Consider the following 20260-nt stretch of genomic DNA (forward strand, 5'->3'; position numbering starts at 1 on the left):
GTTCCTATGCAATATTGTTCTTTACAGCATCGGTATTTACTTCCAGCACCAGTCACATCCACAACTGGGTGCTATTTTAGCTTTGGCTCCATCTCTTCATTCTTTCTGCAGTTATTTCTCCACTGTTCTCCAGTAGCATATTGGGCACCTACCAACCTGAGTTCATCTTTCAGTGTCCTATCTTTTTGCCTTTTCATACTGTTCACGGGGTTCTCAAGGCAGGGATACTGAAGTGGTTTGCCATTCCCTTCTCCAGTGAACCATGTTTTGTCAGAACTCTCCACCATGACTCGTCTGTCTTGGGTGGTCCTACATGGCATGGTTCATGGTTTCATTGAATTAGACAATGCAGGTGGCCAAAAGCATGAAAATATGCTCAACATCACTAATTATTAGAGAAATGCAAATCAAAACTACAATCAGTTATAACCTCACACCAATCAGAACAGCCATCATCTGAAAGTCTCCAAACAATACATACTGGACAGTGTGTGGAGAAAAAAGAACCCTCCGAACACTGTTGGTGGGAATGTAAAACTGGTATAACCATTACAGTGAACAGTATGAAGTTTCTTAAAAAACTAAAAATATACCTACCACATGGTCCAGTAATCTCACTCCTGGGCATACATCTGGAGGAAAGCATATTTTGAAAAGATACATTCACCCCAATGTTCAGTGGGGCACTATTTACAACAAGTAAGACATGGAAATAACCTAAATGTCCGTTGACAGAGGAAAAGATATAGATGTGGTACATATATAGAGTGGAATATTACTAAGCCATTAAAAAGGAGTGAAATAGAAAAGGAGTGAAAAGCAAAGGAGAAAAGAAAAGATATACCCATTTGAATGCAGAGTTCCAAAGAACAGCAAGGAAAGATAAGAAAGCCTTCCACAGTGATGAGTGCAAAGAAACAGAGGAAAACAATAGAATGGAAAAGACTAGAGATCTCTTTAAGAAAATGATGGGCTCAATAAAGGACAGAAACGGATGGACCTAACAGAAGCATAAGATACTAAGACGAGGTGGCAAGAATACACAGAAGAACTGTACAAAAAAGATCTTCATGACCCAGGTAATCACAATGATGTGATCACTCACCTACAGCCAGACATCCTGGAATGTGAAGTCACGTGGGCCTTAGAAAGCATCACTATGAACAAAGCTAGTGGAGGTGATGGAATTCCAGTTGAGCTAGTTCAAATCCTAAAAGATGATGCTGTGAAAGTGCTCTACTCAAATGCCAGCAAATTTGGAAAACTCAGCAGTGGCCACAGGACTGGAAAAGGTCAGTTTTCATCCCAATCCCAAAGAAAGGCAATGCCAAAGAATGCTCAAACTACTACACAATTCCACTCATCTCACAGGCTAGTAAAGTAATGCTCAAAATTCTCCAAGCCAGGCTTCAACAATACATAAACCGTGAACTTCCAGATGTTCAAGCTGGTTTTAGAAAAGGCAGAGGAACCAGAAATCAAATTGCCAACATTCACTGGATCATTGAAAAATCAAGAGAGTTCCAGAAAAACATCTATTTCTGCTTTATTGACTATGCCAAAGCCTTTGACTGTGTGGACCACAATAAACTGTGGAAAATTCTGAAAGAGACGGGAATATTAGACCACCTGCCCTGCCTCTTGAGAAATCTATATGCAGATCAGAAAGCAACAGTTAGAACTGGACACAGAACAACAGACTGGTTCCAAATAAGAAAAGGACGTCAAGGCTGTACATTGTCACCTTGCTTATTTAACTTATATGAAGAGTACATCATGAGAAATGCTGGGCTGGATGGAGTACAAGCTGGAATCAAGACTGCCAGGAGAAATATCAACAACCTCAGACATACAGATGACACCACCCTTATGGCAGAAAATAAAGAACTACTCAAGAGCCTCTTGATGAAAGTGAAAGAGGAGAGTGAGAAAGTTGGCTTAAAGCTGCACATTCAGAAAACTACGATCATGGCATCCGGTGCCATCACTTCATGGCAAATAGATGGGGAAACAGTGGAAACAGTGGCAGACTTTATTTTTGTGGGGCTCCAAAATCACTGCAGATGATGACTACAGCCATGAAATTAAAAGACGCTTGCTCCTTCGAAGAAAAGCTATGACCAACCTAGATAACATATTAAAAAGCAGAGACATTACTTTGTCAACAAAGGTTTGTCTAGTCAAGGCTCTGGTTTTTCCAGTAGTCATGTATGGATGTAAGAGTTGGACTATAAAGAAAGCTGAGCGCTGAAGAATTGATGCTGTTGAACTGTGGTGCTGGAAAAGACTCTTTAGAGTCCCTTGGACTGCAAGGAGATCCAACTAGTCCATCCTAAAGGAAATCAGTCCTGAATATTCATTGGAGGGACTGATGTTGAAGCTGAAACTACAATAGTTTGGCCCCCTGATAGAAGAGCTGACTCATTTGAAAAGAACCTGATGCTGGGAAAGATTGAAGGCAGGAGGAGAAGGGGATGACAGAAGATGAGATGGTTGGTTGGCATCACCGACTCAATGGACATGAGTTTGAGTAAACTCCAGGAGTTGGTGATGGATAGGGAGGCCTGGCGTGCTGCAGTCCATGGGGTCACAAAGAGTTGGACACGACTGAGTGAGTGAACTGAACTGATACACAGTACTATGTATAAAATAATTAACAAGGACCCACCGTATAGCACAGGGAATACTATCCAATGTTCTGTAATAACCCATGTGGCAAAGGATTCTGAAAAAGAACTATAAATCAACTATACCGTGAAAATAAAAAAATTTGAAAAAATAAGAAATTAAACCTATTCACACAAAAATGGCCAGTTTCCTGCATATAGTGTAGTGTACCTTACTGATGCCCCCTAATGGATCACAGCTTTGTCAAGGTGAAGGGGCTTGCAAAACTCAATCAACCTATGAGCTATGCCCTGCAGGGCTACCCAAGACAGACGGGTTATGTTGGAGAGTTCTGACAAAACGTGGTCCACTGGAGGAGGAAGTAGCAAACCACCCCAGTATTCTTGCCATGAGAACCCCATGAACAATAGAAAAAGGCAAAAAGATACAATATCAGAAGATGAGTCCCTCAGGTTGGAAGGTGTCCAATATGTTCCTGGGGTAGGGCAGAAGGCAATTACCCCAGACTGATAGCTCCAGAATGACTGAAGCAGCTGGGCCAAAGCAGAAACAATGCTCAGTTGTGGATGTGTCTGGTGGTGAAAGTAAAGTCCAGTGCTGTAAAGAATGATATTGCATACGAACTTGGAAAGTAGGTCCATGAACCAAGGTAAATTACATGTGGTCAACCAAGAGATGGTAAGAGTGAACATCAATATCTTTGTAATCAGTGAACTAACATGGACGGGAATGGGCAAATTTAACTCAGATGACCATAATATCTACCACTATCTCACATGCTAGTAAAGTAATGCTCAAAATTCTCCAAGCCAGGCTTCAGCAATACGTGAACCACGAACTTCCTGATGATCAAGCTGGTTTTAGAAAAGGCAGAGGAACCAGAGATCAAATTGCCAACACCTGTTGGATCATCAAAAAAGCAAGAAAGTTCCAGAAAAAACATCTATTTCTGCTTTATTGACTACGCCAAAGCCTTTGACTGTGTGGATCACAATAAACTGTGGAAAATTCTGAAAGAGATGGGAATGCCAGACCACCTGACCTGCCTCTTGAGAAATCTGTATGCAGGTCAGGAAGCAACAGTTAGAACTGGACATGGAACAACAGACTGGGTCCAAATAGGAAAAGGAGTATGTCAAGGCTGTATATTGTCACCCTGCTTATTTAACTTCTATGCAGAGTACATCATGAGAAACGCTGGGCTGGAAGAAGCACAAGCTGGAATCAAGATTGCCGGGAGAAGTATCAATAACCTCAGATATGCAGACGACACCACCCTTATGGCAGAAAGCGAAGAGGAACTAAAAAGCCTCTTGATGAAAGTGAAAGAGGAGAGTGAAAAAGTTGGCTTAAAGCTCAACATTCAGAAAACGAAGATCATGGCATCTGGTCCCATCACTCCATGGGAACTAGATGGGGAAACAGTGGAAACGGTGTCAGACTTTATTTTTTGGGGCTCAAAAACACTGCAGATGGTGACTACAGCCATGAAATTAAAAGACGCTTACTCCTTGGAAGGAAAGTTATGACCAACCTAGATAGCATATTCAAAAGCAGAGACATTACTTTGCCAACAAAGGTTCGTCTAGTCAAGGCTATGGTTTTTCCTGTGGTCATGTATGGATGTGAGAGTTGGACTGTGAAGAAGGCTGAGCGCTGAAGAATTATGGTTTTGAACTGTGGTGTTGGAGAAGACTCTTGAGAGTCCCTTGAACTGCAAGGAGATCCAACCAGTCCATTCTGAAGGAGATCAGCCCTGGGATTTCTTTGGAAGGAATGATGCTAAAGCTGAAACTCGAGTACTTTGACCACCTCATGCGAAGCGTTGACTCACTGGAAAAGACTCGGATGTTGGGAGGGATTGGGGGCAGGAGGAGAAGGGGACAACAGAGGATGAGATGGCTGGATGGCATCACCAACTCAATGGATGTGAGTTTGAGTGAACTCCAGGAGTTGGTGATGGACAGGGAGGCCTGGCATGCTGCGATTCATGGGGTCACAAAGAATCGGACACAACTGAGCTAGTAAACTGAACCAAAGGTCATAACATCTGGTCCCATTCCTTCCTGGCAAATAGAAGGGGAAAAAATAGAAGCAGTGACAGATTTTGTTCTTCCTGGGTTCCAAAATTACTGCAGATGGTGACTGCAACCATGAAATTAGAAGATGTTTGCTTCTTGGAAGGAAGGCTATGACAAACCTATACAGTGACAAAGGTCTGTATACTCAAAGCTATGGTCTTTTCAGTAGTCATGTACAAATGTGAGAGTTGGACCATAAAGAAGGCTGAATGCCAAAGCACTGATGCTTTTGAATTGTGGTGCTGGGGAAGACTCTTGAGAGTCCCTTGGACAGCTAGGATATCAAACCAGTCAAGCCTAAGGGAAATCAACCCTGAAAATTCTTTGAAGGACTGATGCTGAAGCTAAACCTCCAATACTTTGGCCACCTGATGTGAAGAGCTGACTCATTAGAAAAGACCCTGATGATGAGAGATATTGAAGGCAAAAGGAGAAAGGGCAGAAGAGTATGAGACAGTTGGATGGTATCATCGATTCAATGGACATGAACTTGGGTGAACTTCAGGAGATGGTGAGGGACAGGGAGGCCTGGCATGCTGCAGTCCATAAGGTCGGAAAGAGTTGGACATGACTTTGCCACTGAACAACAACAACAAAACCCTTACTGATGCCACGTACACTTGTATTTTCTAAAAATATTTTCTAGGTTTAACTTCCACATACTAAAACAAGTCACCATGAAACAAGTGATTTTTCTCTCAAAATTACATAAACTCTATAATTACATAAAATGGTTAACTATGAGTTTATTTTGTAAAGAATAAAGTATAAGCAAGTCAACTGAGAAAGAAAAACTTGTTAAACTGATTAAATGTATCAGTGAAGGTCATATAATTATTTCTTCACAAACACAATATGATACCAATATCAAGTGGCTACTTAAGGCACTGAAAAAATTAGTAACATAAAAAGTTGAGAAATCAAAGTAAAAACTGTTACAAAGCTGAAATTTACCTGTTGCAGATCAACGATGTTTACTCGACCTTTAAAGAAAAGACATTCATTTAAGTTATCAGAAAGTACATACCAGCCCCAAACTGCAAATTCCAACATATTTATGTTTTGGACATTTCAAGATCCAAAATATAAATCTTTCTGCAAAGGACACAATGAAAGTGCAAAGTGAGAGTCGCTCAGTCGTGACCGACTCTTTGTGACCCGCCAGACTGTAGCCTGCCAGACTTCTCTGACCATGGAACCCTCCAGGCCAGAATACTGGAGTGGGTAGCTGTTTCTCCCAAGGGAGGGATCGAACCCAGGTCTTCTGCATTGCAGGCGGATTCTTTACCATCTGAGCCACTAGGGAAGCCCAAGAATACTGGAGTGGGTAGCTGTTCCCTTCTCCAGCGGATCTTCCTGACCCAGGCATAGAACCAGGGTCTCCTGCATTGCAGGTGGATTCTTTACCAACAGGGCCACAGTAATTAATGCCTTCAAAGACAAGTTATTATCATAATAAGTATCCATGGCTAAAATATAGAGGATAGCTTATTTTCAAAGTTCCATTTGTCATATCAAACTAATAACCAGCATCAGCTGATACTGAGTTGGGCAGACCTATGAGGGTTATTTTCATCCCTTCACAATTTATCTACTGTGACCAAAGACACATTGACAACAAAATTCAGATAAATTATTTTCAATTATTTGAAACTGGTATGTTATCACTTATTACCTAAATATCTGTTAAGCATTTCAAATTATAGCTAGTATTTTATTAGGACTATGCAGTAAGATAAAAAACAAACATCATAACATCTAACAAGTTGTTTTCACAGATGCATCTATTTTAATCAAACAGTATTCAAATTTGCTCAGTAATTTCTTCATATTTCAAAAACGCAATGGAAACAAAAACTTTTTCGTGTTTGTAGTAGCTTTTCCTACAATCTGATATAACATCATACTAAATTATTTTGTAATTTGCAAACAAAATTAAAAAAAGACCATTACAGTCTTGATTTTCAATGGTCTGTAATTTAAAACCTCTGTTCCCTTTTCATAATTATCACCTGATAACAGACAGCTAAGTCCACCCCTGAGTCACCCAATAAATTCAAGAACTGTGAAAAGAAACAGCTGATTAATTCACAAACAGAAGACATAACTCAAAATAAAAAATGCGATTCTGTAAAGTGACAATATTTGACTTCATTTAAATTATATAATGTTCACCCAAATCTATTTAAAAGTATTAAAGCTGAATATTATATTAACAATTGAGAAGGGTGTCCTATAACCTCCAAACCATTTATGATTTATGGTTTGAAAGGTCATGCCCAGGCCCCTTTCCGAAGAACCAGAAGAAAAAACTAAGGAATTACTTACCACCTCGAACATGTAGCTCATCTCTCATTTCTTTACTAATTTGGGCTGGAGTAATATATTCCTTTCCATCAAGTGTGTGAACTACTTCTAGCTGTTTCTGAGCAATCAATTTATTCACAATCTCAATGCAGTTCCGTTCTGACAATCTGAGGGAAACAAAAGTTTTAAAAAAGGAATTTGTTACATCCAGTGCTCAATATGTTGAAGGAGATGTATGACAATGGGTTTTTAAAAGGTTTGGATAGTCATTAGGTTCTATATTACAGCATCTGCATCTTTTTTCGTAGAATACTAATTCAATACATTTAAAAAAATTATAGGGCGTAAACAGGTTTACATTAACTTAAATCATGTAATTCATTGTTACAAATCTATTTTAGATTTCGAGTTTGCTCTCTTAGGCATGCTTCTAATCTTCAAATGTAAATAGAAAAGTAAGGACATGTAATTTAAGTAAAAGAAAAAACACGTCCTACTTTTGGTTCAATTTTCGCTTTCGCTTCAGTTTAAAAAAAAAAAAATTTTATTTTATTAAATGCATAGTTGCCTCACTCCTATCTATAAGCTTTCTAAGCAGGACACCTAGCTAGGCCATGGCTAGGCCAGGAAAACCATAATTTGCAACTGACAGTTACACAAACACTTAAGTGTCCTCGTTTGCTAGCACTGATACAAAACACAGCACCAGAGGATTGAAGTCTTTAGCTCCAGAAAGAACAAGGCAAGAAGTAGTCAACAGATAAAAAAGGGTTCTATTAGCGTTATATGTGTTCCATAAAGGTGAAAAGCAAATTTAGGGAGCTTTTTCAGGACACACCCCCCAAAACGTCAAGTGTCTGGAGTCCCTAAAAATGACAGATGGGAGTATGGCTCTGGCCTAGCACACCTATACTGGTGAACAAGAAGGCAAAATGTTTACGGAGTCAACATAGTATTTACAAAATACTGTACCTTGGGGTTAGCCTCTCCTTTCAAGCTCTAAGTCAGGAAGTGTATAATAGGCAATGACGCTTCAGGGACTTGCTAACAGTTAAGCAAGGATCAGAGGGATAGTCTTAGGAGTGTCACCGGCCCCAGCCGTCGAGGTGGGGTGGCCTCGCCTGCACCTTGCTGGGGCTTGGAAGGGGTGGGAAGGAATGTTCTAGGTCTTCCCCACCGAGAACTATTTTGGAAACCGCACTCCAGCCTCTGGGAGGAAGGGAGGGGGCGGGAACGCTGACAGGGGATGGGAAGGTCGGGGATTCAAGGCCTGGGGTTTGCAGCCTCAGATCCCGGAGTGGCCACCCGAGGCTATTTTGGACTCCACAAACGGAGAGGGAGGGTCAGGCACCTTTGCGTGGCTTCTGCGAACTGCGCCCGCTGAAAATCTGCCGCCAAACGCCTAATCTCTTCCCAGGCGTCCGCCATCTCGGCCCTATTCGCCCAGCCGCCGACAAACCGCAGACACGTCAGCCCAAAGGTCGCGGGAGCCGAGGCGGAACGGGCCGCGCGGAGGGACAAGAGACTCTCCGCGACGCAGCTACGGAACGTGCGCGACTTGCGCCGGCGGGGGCGGGGCCAGAAAAGCAGCAGCCCCGCCCTCCCCGCGCGGGAGGTTTGTCCTGGGCTGTGGGATCCCTCGGAGAAGGCAATGGCACCCCACTCCAGTACTCTTGCCTGGAAAATCCATGGACTGAGGAGCCTGGTAGGCTGCAGTCCATGGGGTCGCTAAGAGTCGGACACGACTGAGCGACTTCACTTTCACTTTCACTTTTTACTTTCATGCATTGGAGAAGGAAATGGCAACCCACTCCAGTATTCTTGCCTGGAGAATCCCAGGGACAGAGGAGTCTAATGGGCTGCTGTCTATGGGGTCGCACAGAGTCGGACACGACTGAAGCGACTTAGCAGCAGCAGCAGTGGGATCCCTTCGCGGCTGCGGAGAGCCAGCCCTCCAGTTTGTGTACTCGTCTGCCAGAAAGCCAAGTTAATAAAGTGTTACTTCAAGCGTTTGTTTGCATTATTCCTAATATTTTGGCGCAGTGATAATAAAGTTAACCACTCTTTTTTTTTTTCTTCCCTGCCCTCTATTTGATTCATTTTGGGGAGGCGGGGGAGGAGCTGTTCCCCAAGCTGCAGTTAACATTACGTCTTCTCTGTTAACGTAGGGCAGTTCGATTTGTGTAGGGAATCATGCTATGGGTCACAGAGTTCCTTTGGATTTTCCCATAACATCTTACGGGAAAACCTGAACGAAGGTTTTGACTAATCCAATAAGGTCAGTAGCTCAGCAGTGTCTGACTCTTTATGACCCCATGGACTGCAGAATATCGGGCTTCTCTATCCTTCCCCAGCTCGCAGAGCTTGCTCAAACTCATGTCCATCCAGTCCGGTGATGCCATCCAGCCGTCTCATCCTCTGCTGTCCCATTCTCTTCCTGCCTTCAATCTTTCCCAGCATCAGGGTCTTTTCCAATGAGTCAGTTCTTTGCATGAGTTGGCCAAAGTATTGGAGCTTCAGCTTCAGCATCAGTCCTTCCGATGAATATTCAGGACTGATTTCCTTTAGAATTGACTGATTTGATCTCCTTGCAGTCCTCTCAAGGGGACTCGCAGACTCTCAAGAGTCTTCTCCAACACCACAGTTCAAAAAATCAATTATTCGGTACTCAATTCAAGATTGTAATTTGTAGAGACAGCTTGTGCTGCCTAAAAGGATAGTCACTAGACAGATGAAGCTATTTAAATTAATTAAAATTGGGCTGGAAGAAGCACAAGCTGGAATCAAGATTGCCGGAAGAAATATCAATAAACTCAGATATGCAGACGACACCACCCTTGTGGCAGAAAGTGAAGAGGAACTAAAGAGCCTCTTGATGAAAGTGAAAGAGGAGAGTGAAACAGTTGGCTTAAAGCTCAACATTTAGAAAACGAAGATGATGGCATCTGGTCCTGTCACTTCATAGCAAATAGATGGGGAAACAGTGGCAACAGTGTCAGACTTTATTTTTTGGGGCTCCAAAATCAATGCAGATGGTGATTGTGGCCATGAAATTAAAAGACACTCCTTGGAAGAAAAGTTATGACCAACCTAGATAGCATATTCAAAAGCAGAGACATTACTTTGCCAACAAAGGTCTGTCTAGTCAAGGCTATGGTTTTTCCAGTGGTCATGTAATGATGTGAGAGTTGGACTGTGAAGAAAGCTGAGCTCTGAAGAACTGATGCTTTTGAACTGTGATGTTGGAGAAGGCTCTTGAGAGTCCCTTGGACTGCAAGGAGATCCAACCAGTCCATCCTAAAGGAGATCAGTCCTGGGTGTTCATTGGAAGGACTGATGCTGAAGCTGAAACTCCAATACTTTGGCCATCTCATGCGAAGAGTTGACTCATTGGAAAAGACTCTGATACTGGGAGGGATTGGGGGCAGGAGGAGAAGGGGACAACAGAGGATGAGATGGCATCACCAACTCGATGGACGTGAGTTTGGGTAAACTCCAGGATCTGGTGATGGACAGGGAGGCCTGGGGTGCTGTGATTCATGGATTCCCAAATAGTTGGACATGACTGAGCAACTGAACTGAACTGAACTGAAGATTATATCAGAAACAAACAAATAGAAATTGAAAACATAATGTTTTCAGTAACAACCCCCCAAATGAAATACTTATGTATAAATCTAACAAAATATGTATAAGATCTACATGAGGAAAACTACCAACTCTAATGAATGAAATCAGAGAAAAACTAATTAAAGGGAGAGAAAGTCAATATTCATGGATAGCAACAGTCAATATTGTCAAGATGCCAATTCTTCCAGACTTGATCTGTAGATTCAGTACAATCCCAATCAAAACCTGGGTAATTTATTTTGTGGATATCAACAAGCTCTTTTTAAAGTTTATATGAAGAATCAAAAGACCCAGAATTGCCAACATGGTGTTGAAGAAGAACAAAGTTGAAGGACAGACACTGCCTGAATTTAAGACTAATTACAAAGATACAGTAATCAAGACAGTGTGGTATTGGTGAAAGAATAGACAAATATATCAATGAAACAGAATAGACAGCCCCAAAATAAAACCACATCAGTTCAGTTCAGTCCACTTCAGTCACTCAGTCGTGTCCGGCTCTTTGCGACCCCAGGAACAAAATCAATTCAATGGAGCAAAGATAGTCTTTTAAGTAAATGGTACAGAAACAACTAGACTTTCACATGCAAGAAAGAAAAGAAGAATCTAGACATAGATCTTACACTCATCATATAAGTTAACTGAAAACAGATCACAGACCTAAATGAAGAATGCAACTATGAAACACCTAGGAAATAACGGGAGGAAATTTAGATGACTTGTAGCATGTCAGTACTTTTTAGACACAACAACAAAGGCACAACAGATAAAATAAATCATTGATAAACTAGACTTCATTAAAATTAAAAATTGTTCTGCAAAAGTCCATGTCAAGAGAACGGAAGACAAGCCACAGCATGGTAGTAGATATTTGCAAAAGACACATCTGATAAGAACTGTTTTTCAAAAGATATAAAAAAGTCATGACATTCAACAATAAAACAAAAAATGAAAAATGGACCAAAAATTTTAACAGATAATTCACCAAAGTAGATATACAGATGACAAAGCAGCATATGAAAAGATGCTCTGTATCATATGTCATCAAAGAAATAAAAATTTAAACAATGAGATGCCACTACACACCTATCAGAATGACTAAAATCTGGAATGCTGACAACGCCATATGCTGGCTAGGATGTGCAGCAACAGAATCCTCATTCATGGATGGTAATGCAAAATAGTACAGCTATCTTGGAGACAGTTTGGCACTTTCTTACAAAGCTAAACATGCTCTTAACATATGATTTAGCAATCACACTCCTTGGATTTCACTCAAAGGAATTGAAAAATTGTGTCCATATAAAACCTGCACACAGATGTTCATAGCATCTTTATTTGTAATTGCCCAAACTTGGAAGCAATTAATATTTCTTTCAAAGGGTGAATGGGTAAATGAACTATGGTACATACAGCCAATGGAATATTATTCAATGCTAAAATGAAATGAGCTATCAAGTCATGAAAAGACATGCTGAAAATTTAAATGCATATTACTAAGTGAAGGAAGCCAATCTGAAAAGCCTACATACTGTATAATTTCAACTTCATGACATTATGGAAAAAGCAAAACTATGGAGATTGTGAAAAATCAATGGTTGGCAGCATTTGGGAAGGGAAGAGAGATGAACATGTGGAACACAGAGGATTTTTAAAGACAATGAAAATACTCTATATGATACTATAATGAGAGACACTTGTCATTACACATTTGTTCACATAAATTGAATGTGCAACATCAAGAATGAGCCATTATGTAACTATGGGCTTTTGGGTGGTTTTGATGTGTAAATAAATGTAAGCATATTGATTGTATTAATAGCAAATGTACCACACTAGTAGGGGATATTGATAATGGAGAGGTTATATGTGTGTGGAGGAATGGCGTATATGGGAAGTCTCTGCACGTTTCTCACAGTTTTGCTGTGAAGTTAAAACTGCTCTAATAGTAGTCTTTAAAAATACATATAACATTTAATATTAGTTGTTTAATCACAATAGCTACCTTTCAAGTGCTCAATAGCCACATGTGGCTCATGGCTATCTTATGGGACAGTATAGAAAACCAATTTTATCCTCACCAAAAGTTCTACTGGATGGCTCTGGTTTAGACCGTTGATAAGGGCACACATTTGTTCAGACTCTGAGATCATGAGATTCAAAGCAACCACCTCTAGTTAGCAGCCACATATCATAACTATAATTTCAGTCATTTTGAATGAAGGATAAAAATTTGAATGGGAAATAGTTCAATGTTGGACAACCTCTGATAGATTACCGGATAGGATAACGGTAAATAGCACAAGTGGCTACTGAATAAGAGATGAGAAATTCCTTTTAAGAATAAGCTTGTGTAGATTTGAAAAACAGCATGTCAATTCTCTAAAATATTTCCTAAGAGAAATTTTTATTTTCTACAAACCTAAGTCAGATTTTGACATGTTCATTATGTGGAAAGGACTCAAGGTCTTTTTAGCTACACTAGTATGTGGTTGTGGCACCATCCTTAGATTCATCTAAGGCTAATTAGATATTCTAACATTTGTAATGTGGGTTGTTGGCTTCACTGAAATGGCAGGGGATGTGATCCTGTAAAGTTGCTCCAAGATAAACTTTCTCCAACTCAACTAGGAAAATGAAACGAAACAATGGCAAAATGGGTATTTTCATGCAAGTCAGTATTTACTATTTGTTACTGTACAGAAATTACAAAGATATTGTTAATTATATAGCTAACATTATCTTATTGCCCTTTGGGATTTAACAGTTACCTCAATCCCACCATCAAAAATGGCACTATAATCCTGTACATAGAAAGCATCAATGTCTCAGGAAACTAGTATGAGTCATGGGTGGAAGAAATCCATTTGCTTTTAGGGCAAAGAGGTTGAGATTTTTTTTTCCTTTTGGTTGCTGTGTGGCATGTGGAATCTTAGCTCCCCAACCAGGTATAGAACTCATGCTCCTTGCATTGGAAGAGTGGAGTCTTAAACACGGGACTGCCAGGGAAATTCCTGGTTGTGACTATTAAGAGGCAATTTCTTTTCTCCCTTCTGAGGTTTCAATGAATGTTTGATTGTAGGACTATCTCACGAGCAAATGAGAGTAATGGGAGAAAGAACAAAGAGGACTAATTGGGTATTAAATAAAAAAAAGTCAATGAAAATAGAGATTATTATGATGTTGAAGAGATAGGCAGTGAATCACTCAGGGCTTATAGAATCAGAGAGTATCAGGGCAGGAAAGGCTCTTCAGATCATCCATGCTAATACCCATCTACAGCAATAATTTCTTTGCAAGCTCGTGGCAGATTATGTACTTTTTGCTTGAACACTTAAAATGATGAAGTGTTCCCTTCTTTGCGGGGCAGATTAATCCTGTTTGGGACAAATCTAACTGTTTGAAATTCCTTCCTTATACTAAAGCAAGATCTGTTTCCCTATCACTTCAATATTCTTTCCTTGGGTGACTCAGAGGATGATTCTAATATATCTTTCCCATGACAACTCTTTAGATATTCAAAGCGTGTCCCTCTTGCTTTCTTTTTCCAAGTTAAACATCTCAGATACTTCAATTATATCTCCTGACAAGATCTCCAGATTTCTAAATATCTTGGCTACCCTCTCTTGTTAAACTCTAGCTTGGCAATGTCAGCTTTAGAAAGTGATGCCCAGAAGGAATTTAGTATTTTACACATAGTCTGACTAGAGCAGTGACAGTGAGATTAATTTCCCTAGATATTATACTTCTGTTAATTGGACTCTTGGCTTAAATTGAGCTGGTAATGAACTGTATCTGACTGGTATTTATCTAAATTGCTATCAAACCAAGTTCAGTCTATTCTGTACCTGAACAAATTAATTTTATTTGATAACTTTCACCTTGTTATTTTTGACCCATTCATTCATTTATTCTTTCAACAAATAGTGTTTGAGGTCTACTATATGCCAGACTTTATGGTATACCCTGGGGATATCAAGAAGAACAAACTATTATTAAGCTCAACTAATTAGCTGAGATTAGTTCAAAAATTAACTGTCATTCAACATTGTTATTTCTGCCATCACCTGCCTTCTATAGTGATTAAGTATTCAACTTAATAACAAAATTGATTAACAGTGAATCAAGGATATATACCTGTGATAACTGGTGACACTCATACAATAGGATCTTAGATTTAAAAAATTTTAGAGCCAGAAGAAATTTAGGAACATCTAATAGTGTGATCCATATATTTTTTAAAAGAGAGTTAGCATAACTATAACATTGTCTTAAACACCATGCATGTGTCTGTTCTAAGTTACTTTAGTCACGTCCGACTCTTTTTGACCCCATGCACTGTAGCTTGCCAGGCGCCTCCGTCATTGGGATTCTCCAGGAAAGCATACTGGAATGGGTTGCCATGCTCTCCTCCAGGGAATCTTCCTGACCCAGGAATTGAACTCACATCTCTTAAGTTTGCATTGGCAGGTAGATTCTTTACCACTAGCACCACACTATGCTAGTCCTTTTGTTTAAGGGGAAGATCATGGAATATCACCTCGTTTATAGAATTTCATAATTCAAATTTATTAATCTGAGGAGGAGTAAATTTTTAAAGATTTATTGTTAAGAAATTCCCACTATTTTCTACTAGCTACCATGTTAAAGATTTAAACTGTACGAAGTCATTTACTTAATGATTTCTCTTAGAATATGTCCTATTTTGCATATGTTCTTTTTCTTCTTACTCCAAAATAAAGCTTAAAATTCCCTTTGGATATCAGTCAGTTTTGTTGGGAGGTAAGGGAGCAAATTTCTGCTCATTGTGACCTTTCACCCTCATCAGTAAAGCAATAACCAGTATCGCTTCTGGTTCCCGTCAATTTATCTTTGGTATATAATCAGTGTAGTCTTGACCTATGGAGTTAAATGCATGTAAATGCCTTGTAAACTATAAAATTTTATGTTTATCCTCCCTATTTATTCCTCACTAAGGCAATGGCAACCCACTCCAGTACTCTTGCCTGGAAAATCCCATGGATAGAGGAGCCTGGCAGGCTGCAGTCCATGGGGTCGCTAAGAGTCAGACACAACTGAGCGACTTCACTTTCACTTTTCAATTTCCTGCACCGGAGAAGGAAATGGCAACCCACTCCAGTATTCTTGCCTGGAGAATGCCAGGGACAGGGGAGCCTGGTGGGCTGCCGTCTATGGGGTCGCATAGAATTGGACACGACTGAAGAGATTTAGCAGCATCGGCAGTAGTGTTATTTGTGATTATATTGTCAGAATTTCATTTTAAAGCCACACCTTTTGTGCTACTATTTATTCCAAAAGCAGTAAGCATTCTTTTGTTTCCAAGGGAACAAACTCTATATTAGTCTTTTCTGGTTTCACTTTTATCCCAATTCCTTCACAATACTGTATTTAGAGCCAGACTTATTAGCTCCAGGCAACACGTGCTTTCCTATATACACTTCTCCACGGTGTAACTCCCAGGCAAAATGACAATAAGGCAAATTCGTAAAGGAACAAGTTAGTGCTCTTGTCAGTGCTTGAGCTTTGTTCTCCAAGGAGCTGAAATTTCTTCTATTTCACCAACAAAATATGATTTAAAAGAATATATCGCCAGCTTGTATCAGTGCTAAGGCAGTCGTGTGTAGAGTTAATAGACACAGGAACACATTCTAAAGAAATACTTAATATCTGTGCTTCCTGCCAAGCAAGGGAAAAGTTAGGCTGGCCCAGATCTCCAGGAGCAACTTGTGTCTTTCTTTTTATTTTTCTTTTCCTCCTCTTGTTCTTCTCCTTGTCATCACCATCATCATTATCATCTTCCTTCTCCTTTCACTTCTTTTTTTGTACCTTTGGACAACATTCACCTTTTTCATCCACTCCTAATCCTTTATCTCTGGCAACTACTAGTCTGGTATTTGTATCTATGAGTTAAAAAAAAAAATTTTTTTTTAAAGATTCAACATATAAGTGATATCATTCAGTATTTGTCATTGTTTGATTTCTTTCTTTTCGCTCTTGTTCTTCCTCCTCTTTCAGTTTCCTCCTTCTTCCTCTATGTATTATTTATTAATTACCCCAACAAGATGACATGTTGTAAAGGAACAGGACTTGCAGCAGATGCTACTCTATAGCAGCAGCAATGACAACATCTGGGAATTGTTAAGAGCCACAGCTGGCATCCTTAAAATTCACCTTCTTAAATTTCATTTTGAGGAGATGGCTTCTGAAAGTAAGTTCATCCAAGTTCCTAAAATGCCATAATCAAGAGTAGTTGGCATCTATCCTAGTTCGTGTGAAAGGTAAAAATATCCTCTGATATATAGATACACAGGCTATGCAATAGCACCCTTTAAGGCAAATCTTATGCTCTTTTAAATGAATTTGTTATTCTGAATCTTAAAAAATATGCTTATATTTTAAATGAATTGAGTTTGCTTATGAGGGAGATATTGTCACTGATATCTGTTATTATCCACCATAGTAGCTATATTTTTGGGTAATTTTTTCATGTACTAAACATTTATTGTCTTGCTCTGTAGCTGTTTGACCACAACAATTCTAAGAGATTTTATAGGGTCAGCAAACACACATATACAAGCTAACACATCTAGGACTCAGGGCAGACCACTAATCAATGATGGCATTTGTCTTGGCAAGCCTGGAAATACCTCAGATTTCTTCGCAATGTTCCAGCCAACTGCTAACAATATATCAGAGTTGGCACTTGCTATGAAATATATTTGCCATTCCAGAGCAAGGCCATATCTCTGAGAAATAACCTCATGTAAAAAGATCTGTGGGCAGTGGTATCAGAAACGTAAGGGTCACTGATCAAGGATGTCAGAAATCTCTCTGATTGGGGAATTTTGCTAGGAAAATGAGAGAGAAATCCTAATTTCTCAGGAGCCAGGAATTGATGAAAGGTAATTCTGGTTTGGAGTAAATGTCAGATGGAAGTGAAAAGAGAAAACGAACTTTGGGGCTGTACCTCTAGATCTGTATACTGTCTATCTGTGTAGCCATCACTCATATTCCTCTCATTCTATTGAGCATTTTGTGTGTGTGTGTTCCAAGATGTTGCCCAATCATGATATCATAGGTGTTCCCTGGGACTAGCAGTCCAAAGGATGAAAGAAAAAACATTATTTTCGGTTTTGCGTTCCTACTACATGGAGGAAGGAGCTCCTTCTGTTTAACCTTTGCTGTTGTTCAGTTGCCAAGTCAGGTCCGACTCTGCAACCCCTGGGCTGCAGCACACCAGGCTTTCCTGTGACTAATCATCTCCCAGAGTTTGCCCAAGTTCATGTCCAGTGAATCAGTGATGCCATTCCAAACATCTCATCCTCTGTTGCCCTCTTCTCCTCCTGCCCTCAGTCTTTCCCAGCATCAGGGTCTTTTCCAGTGAGTCAGCTCTTTGTATCAGGTGGCCAAAGTATCGGAGCTTCAGCTTCAGCATCAGTCCTTCCAAAGAATTGTTGTTGTGTCGCTAAGTCATATCCCACTCTTTGCTGCCCCATGGACTGTATACAGCCCACCAGGCTCCTCTGTCCATGGGATTGTCTCAGCAAGAATACTGGAGTGGGTTGCCATTTCCTTCTTCAGGGGATCTTCCTGACCAAGGGATCAAACCCGACTCTCCTGCATTGCAGGCAAATGGTTTCCCACTGAGCCACCTGAGAAGCCCCTTCCAAAGAGTATTCAGGGTTGATTTCCTCTAAGATTGACTGGTTTGATCTCCTCGATGTCCAAGGGACTCTCAAGAGTCTTCTCCAGCACCACAGTTTGAAAACATCCATTCTTTGGTCCTCTGCCTTCTTTATCACAACAAACTGTGGAAAATTCTTAAAAAGAGGAGAATACTAGACCACCTGACCTGTTTCCCGAGAAATCTGTTTGCAGGTCAAGAAGCAACAGTTAGAACTGGACATGGAACAACACACTGGTTCCAAATTGGGAAAGGAGTACATCAAGGCTGTATATTGTCACCCTGCTTGTTTAACTTCTATGCAGAGTACATCATGAGAAATGCTGGACTGGATGAAGCACAAGCTGGAATTAAGATTGCTGGAAGAAACAACCTCAGATATGCAGATAATTCCACCCTTATGGCAGAAAGCTAAGAACTAAAGAGCCTCTTGATGAAAGTGAAAGAGGAGAGTGAAAAAGTTGGTTTAAAACTCAACATTCAGAAAACTAAGATCATAGCATCTGGTCCCATTGCTTCATGGCAAACAGATCGGGAAACAATGGAAACAGTGAGAGACTTTCTTTTTTGGGGCTCCAAAATCACTGTGGATGGTGACTGCAGCCATGAAATTAAAAGATGCTTGCTCATGGACTGCAGCCTACCAGGCTCCTCCGTCCACGGGATTTTCCAGGCAAGAGTGCTGGAGTGGGTTGCCATTGCCTTCTCCGATAGGGAAATTGAGGCAGGTTTAAATTTTGGTTACAAGACTATAAGCATTTAGCCTAGAGGTATATTCAAACTGTGCCCTCCCTTTTAGTGTCTTTTTAAAAGGTTAATAGAAAGTAGCTAGTTTCTTAATTCAATTTGTTAAGCTATCCACACTTCATGCAGTCTCCAGAAAACCTCACTATATACTCTTGATAAAATAAGTGTGAAAAAGGCAAATAATGTCTTAGTACTATTTTGAAAATAGTTTTGACCTTGCAGAGCCCCCCTTGAAAGATTCTAGGAACAGCAGAGGTTCCTGACTGATGTTCCCAGATCTGACTCCTTAACCCATTCTGGGAAGATTGCTGACTTGATGTAAAATGAATGCTGAGAGTCTCTTGGTAGGTCTGTCTCTGTCATTTTTCACCATGCAAAAAGTATCAAGCCTGTGGAAACAATATATGTTGACTGAGTCAATTTTTTCAATTAAATGTTTATTGAAGATATTTTCAAAATTATTGATTCAGAAATAAACATTACTTAGCTGACAAAGGTCTGTCTAGTCAAAGCTATGGTTTTTCCAGTGGTCAGGTATGGATGTGAGAGTTGGACTATAAAGAAAGCTGGGCGCCAAAGAGTTGATGCTTCTGAACTGTGGTGCTGGAGAAGACTCTCTCTCTCTCTCTTTTTTTTTATCTTCTAATATTTTATTTTATTTATTTTTTTAAATTTTATTTAATTTTTAAACTTTACAATATTGTAATGGTTTGCCAAATATCAAAATGAATCCGCCACCGGTATACATGTGTTCCCCATCCTGAACCCTCCTCCCTCCTCCCTCCCCATACCATCCCTCTGGGTTGTCCCAGTGCACCAGCCCCAAGCATCCAGTATCCTGCATCGAACCTGGACTGGCGACTCGTTTCATATATGATATTATACATGTTTCAATGCCATTCTCCCAAATCATCCCACCCCCTCCCTCTCCCACAGAGTCCAAAAGACTGTTCTATACATCAGTGTCTCTTTTGCTGTCTCGTATACGGAGGAGCCTGATGGGCTGCAGTCCGTGAGGTCGCTAAGAGTCGGACACGACTGAGCGACTTCACTTTGACTTTTCACTGTCATGCATTGGAGGAGGAAATGGCAACCCACTCCAGTGTTCTTGCCTGGAGAATCCCATGGACAGAGGAGCCTGGTGGGCTGCCATCTATGGGGT

At 40.3% G+C, this 20260-nt stretch overlaps 1 protein-coding gene across 3 annotated transcripts in view; it reads right to left on the reverse strand.

Annotated features, from left to right (window-relative positions):
- UFL1 (UFM1 specific ligase 1) overlaps positions 1-8478 on the reverse strand; it is a 67954-nt gene extending 59476 nt beyond the window's left edge. Inside the window, exons 1-3 of one of the 3 annotated variants that reach the window (XM_005210858.5) lie at positions 8368-8478; positions 7038-7183; positions 5664-5692 (exon numbers count right to left, since the gene is read on the reverse strand). In XM_005210858.5, coding sequence (XP_005210915.1) covers positions 5664-5692; positions 7038-7183; positions 8368-8444 — 252 coding nt within the window. In that variant the 5' untranslated portion in view covers positions 8445-8478. Of the gene's footprint in view, positions 1-5663; positions 5693-7037; positions 7184-7988 lie in introns of all 3 variants that reach the window. The other 2 variants (XM_024996562.2, NM_001080276.2) reach the window with 2 other exon arrangements.
- Between the last annotated feature and the right edge of the window lie 11782 nt (positions 8479-20260).

This window comes from Bos taurus, chromosome 9, assembly GCF_002263795.3.
Source record: "Bos taurus isolate L1 Dominette 01449 registration number 42190680 breed Hereford chromosome 9, ARS-UCD2.0, whole genome shotgun sequence".
Taxonomy (NCBI): domain Eukaryota; kingdom Metazoa; phylum Chordata; class Mammalia; order Artiodactyla; family Bovidae; genus Bos; species Bos taurus.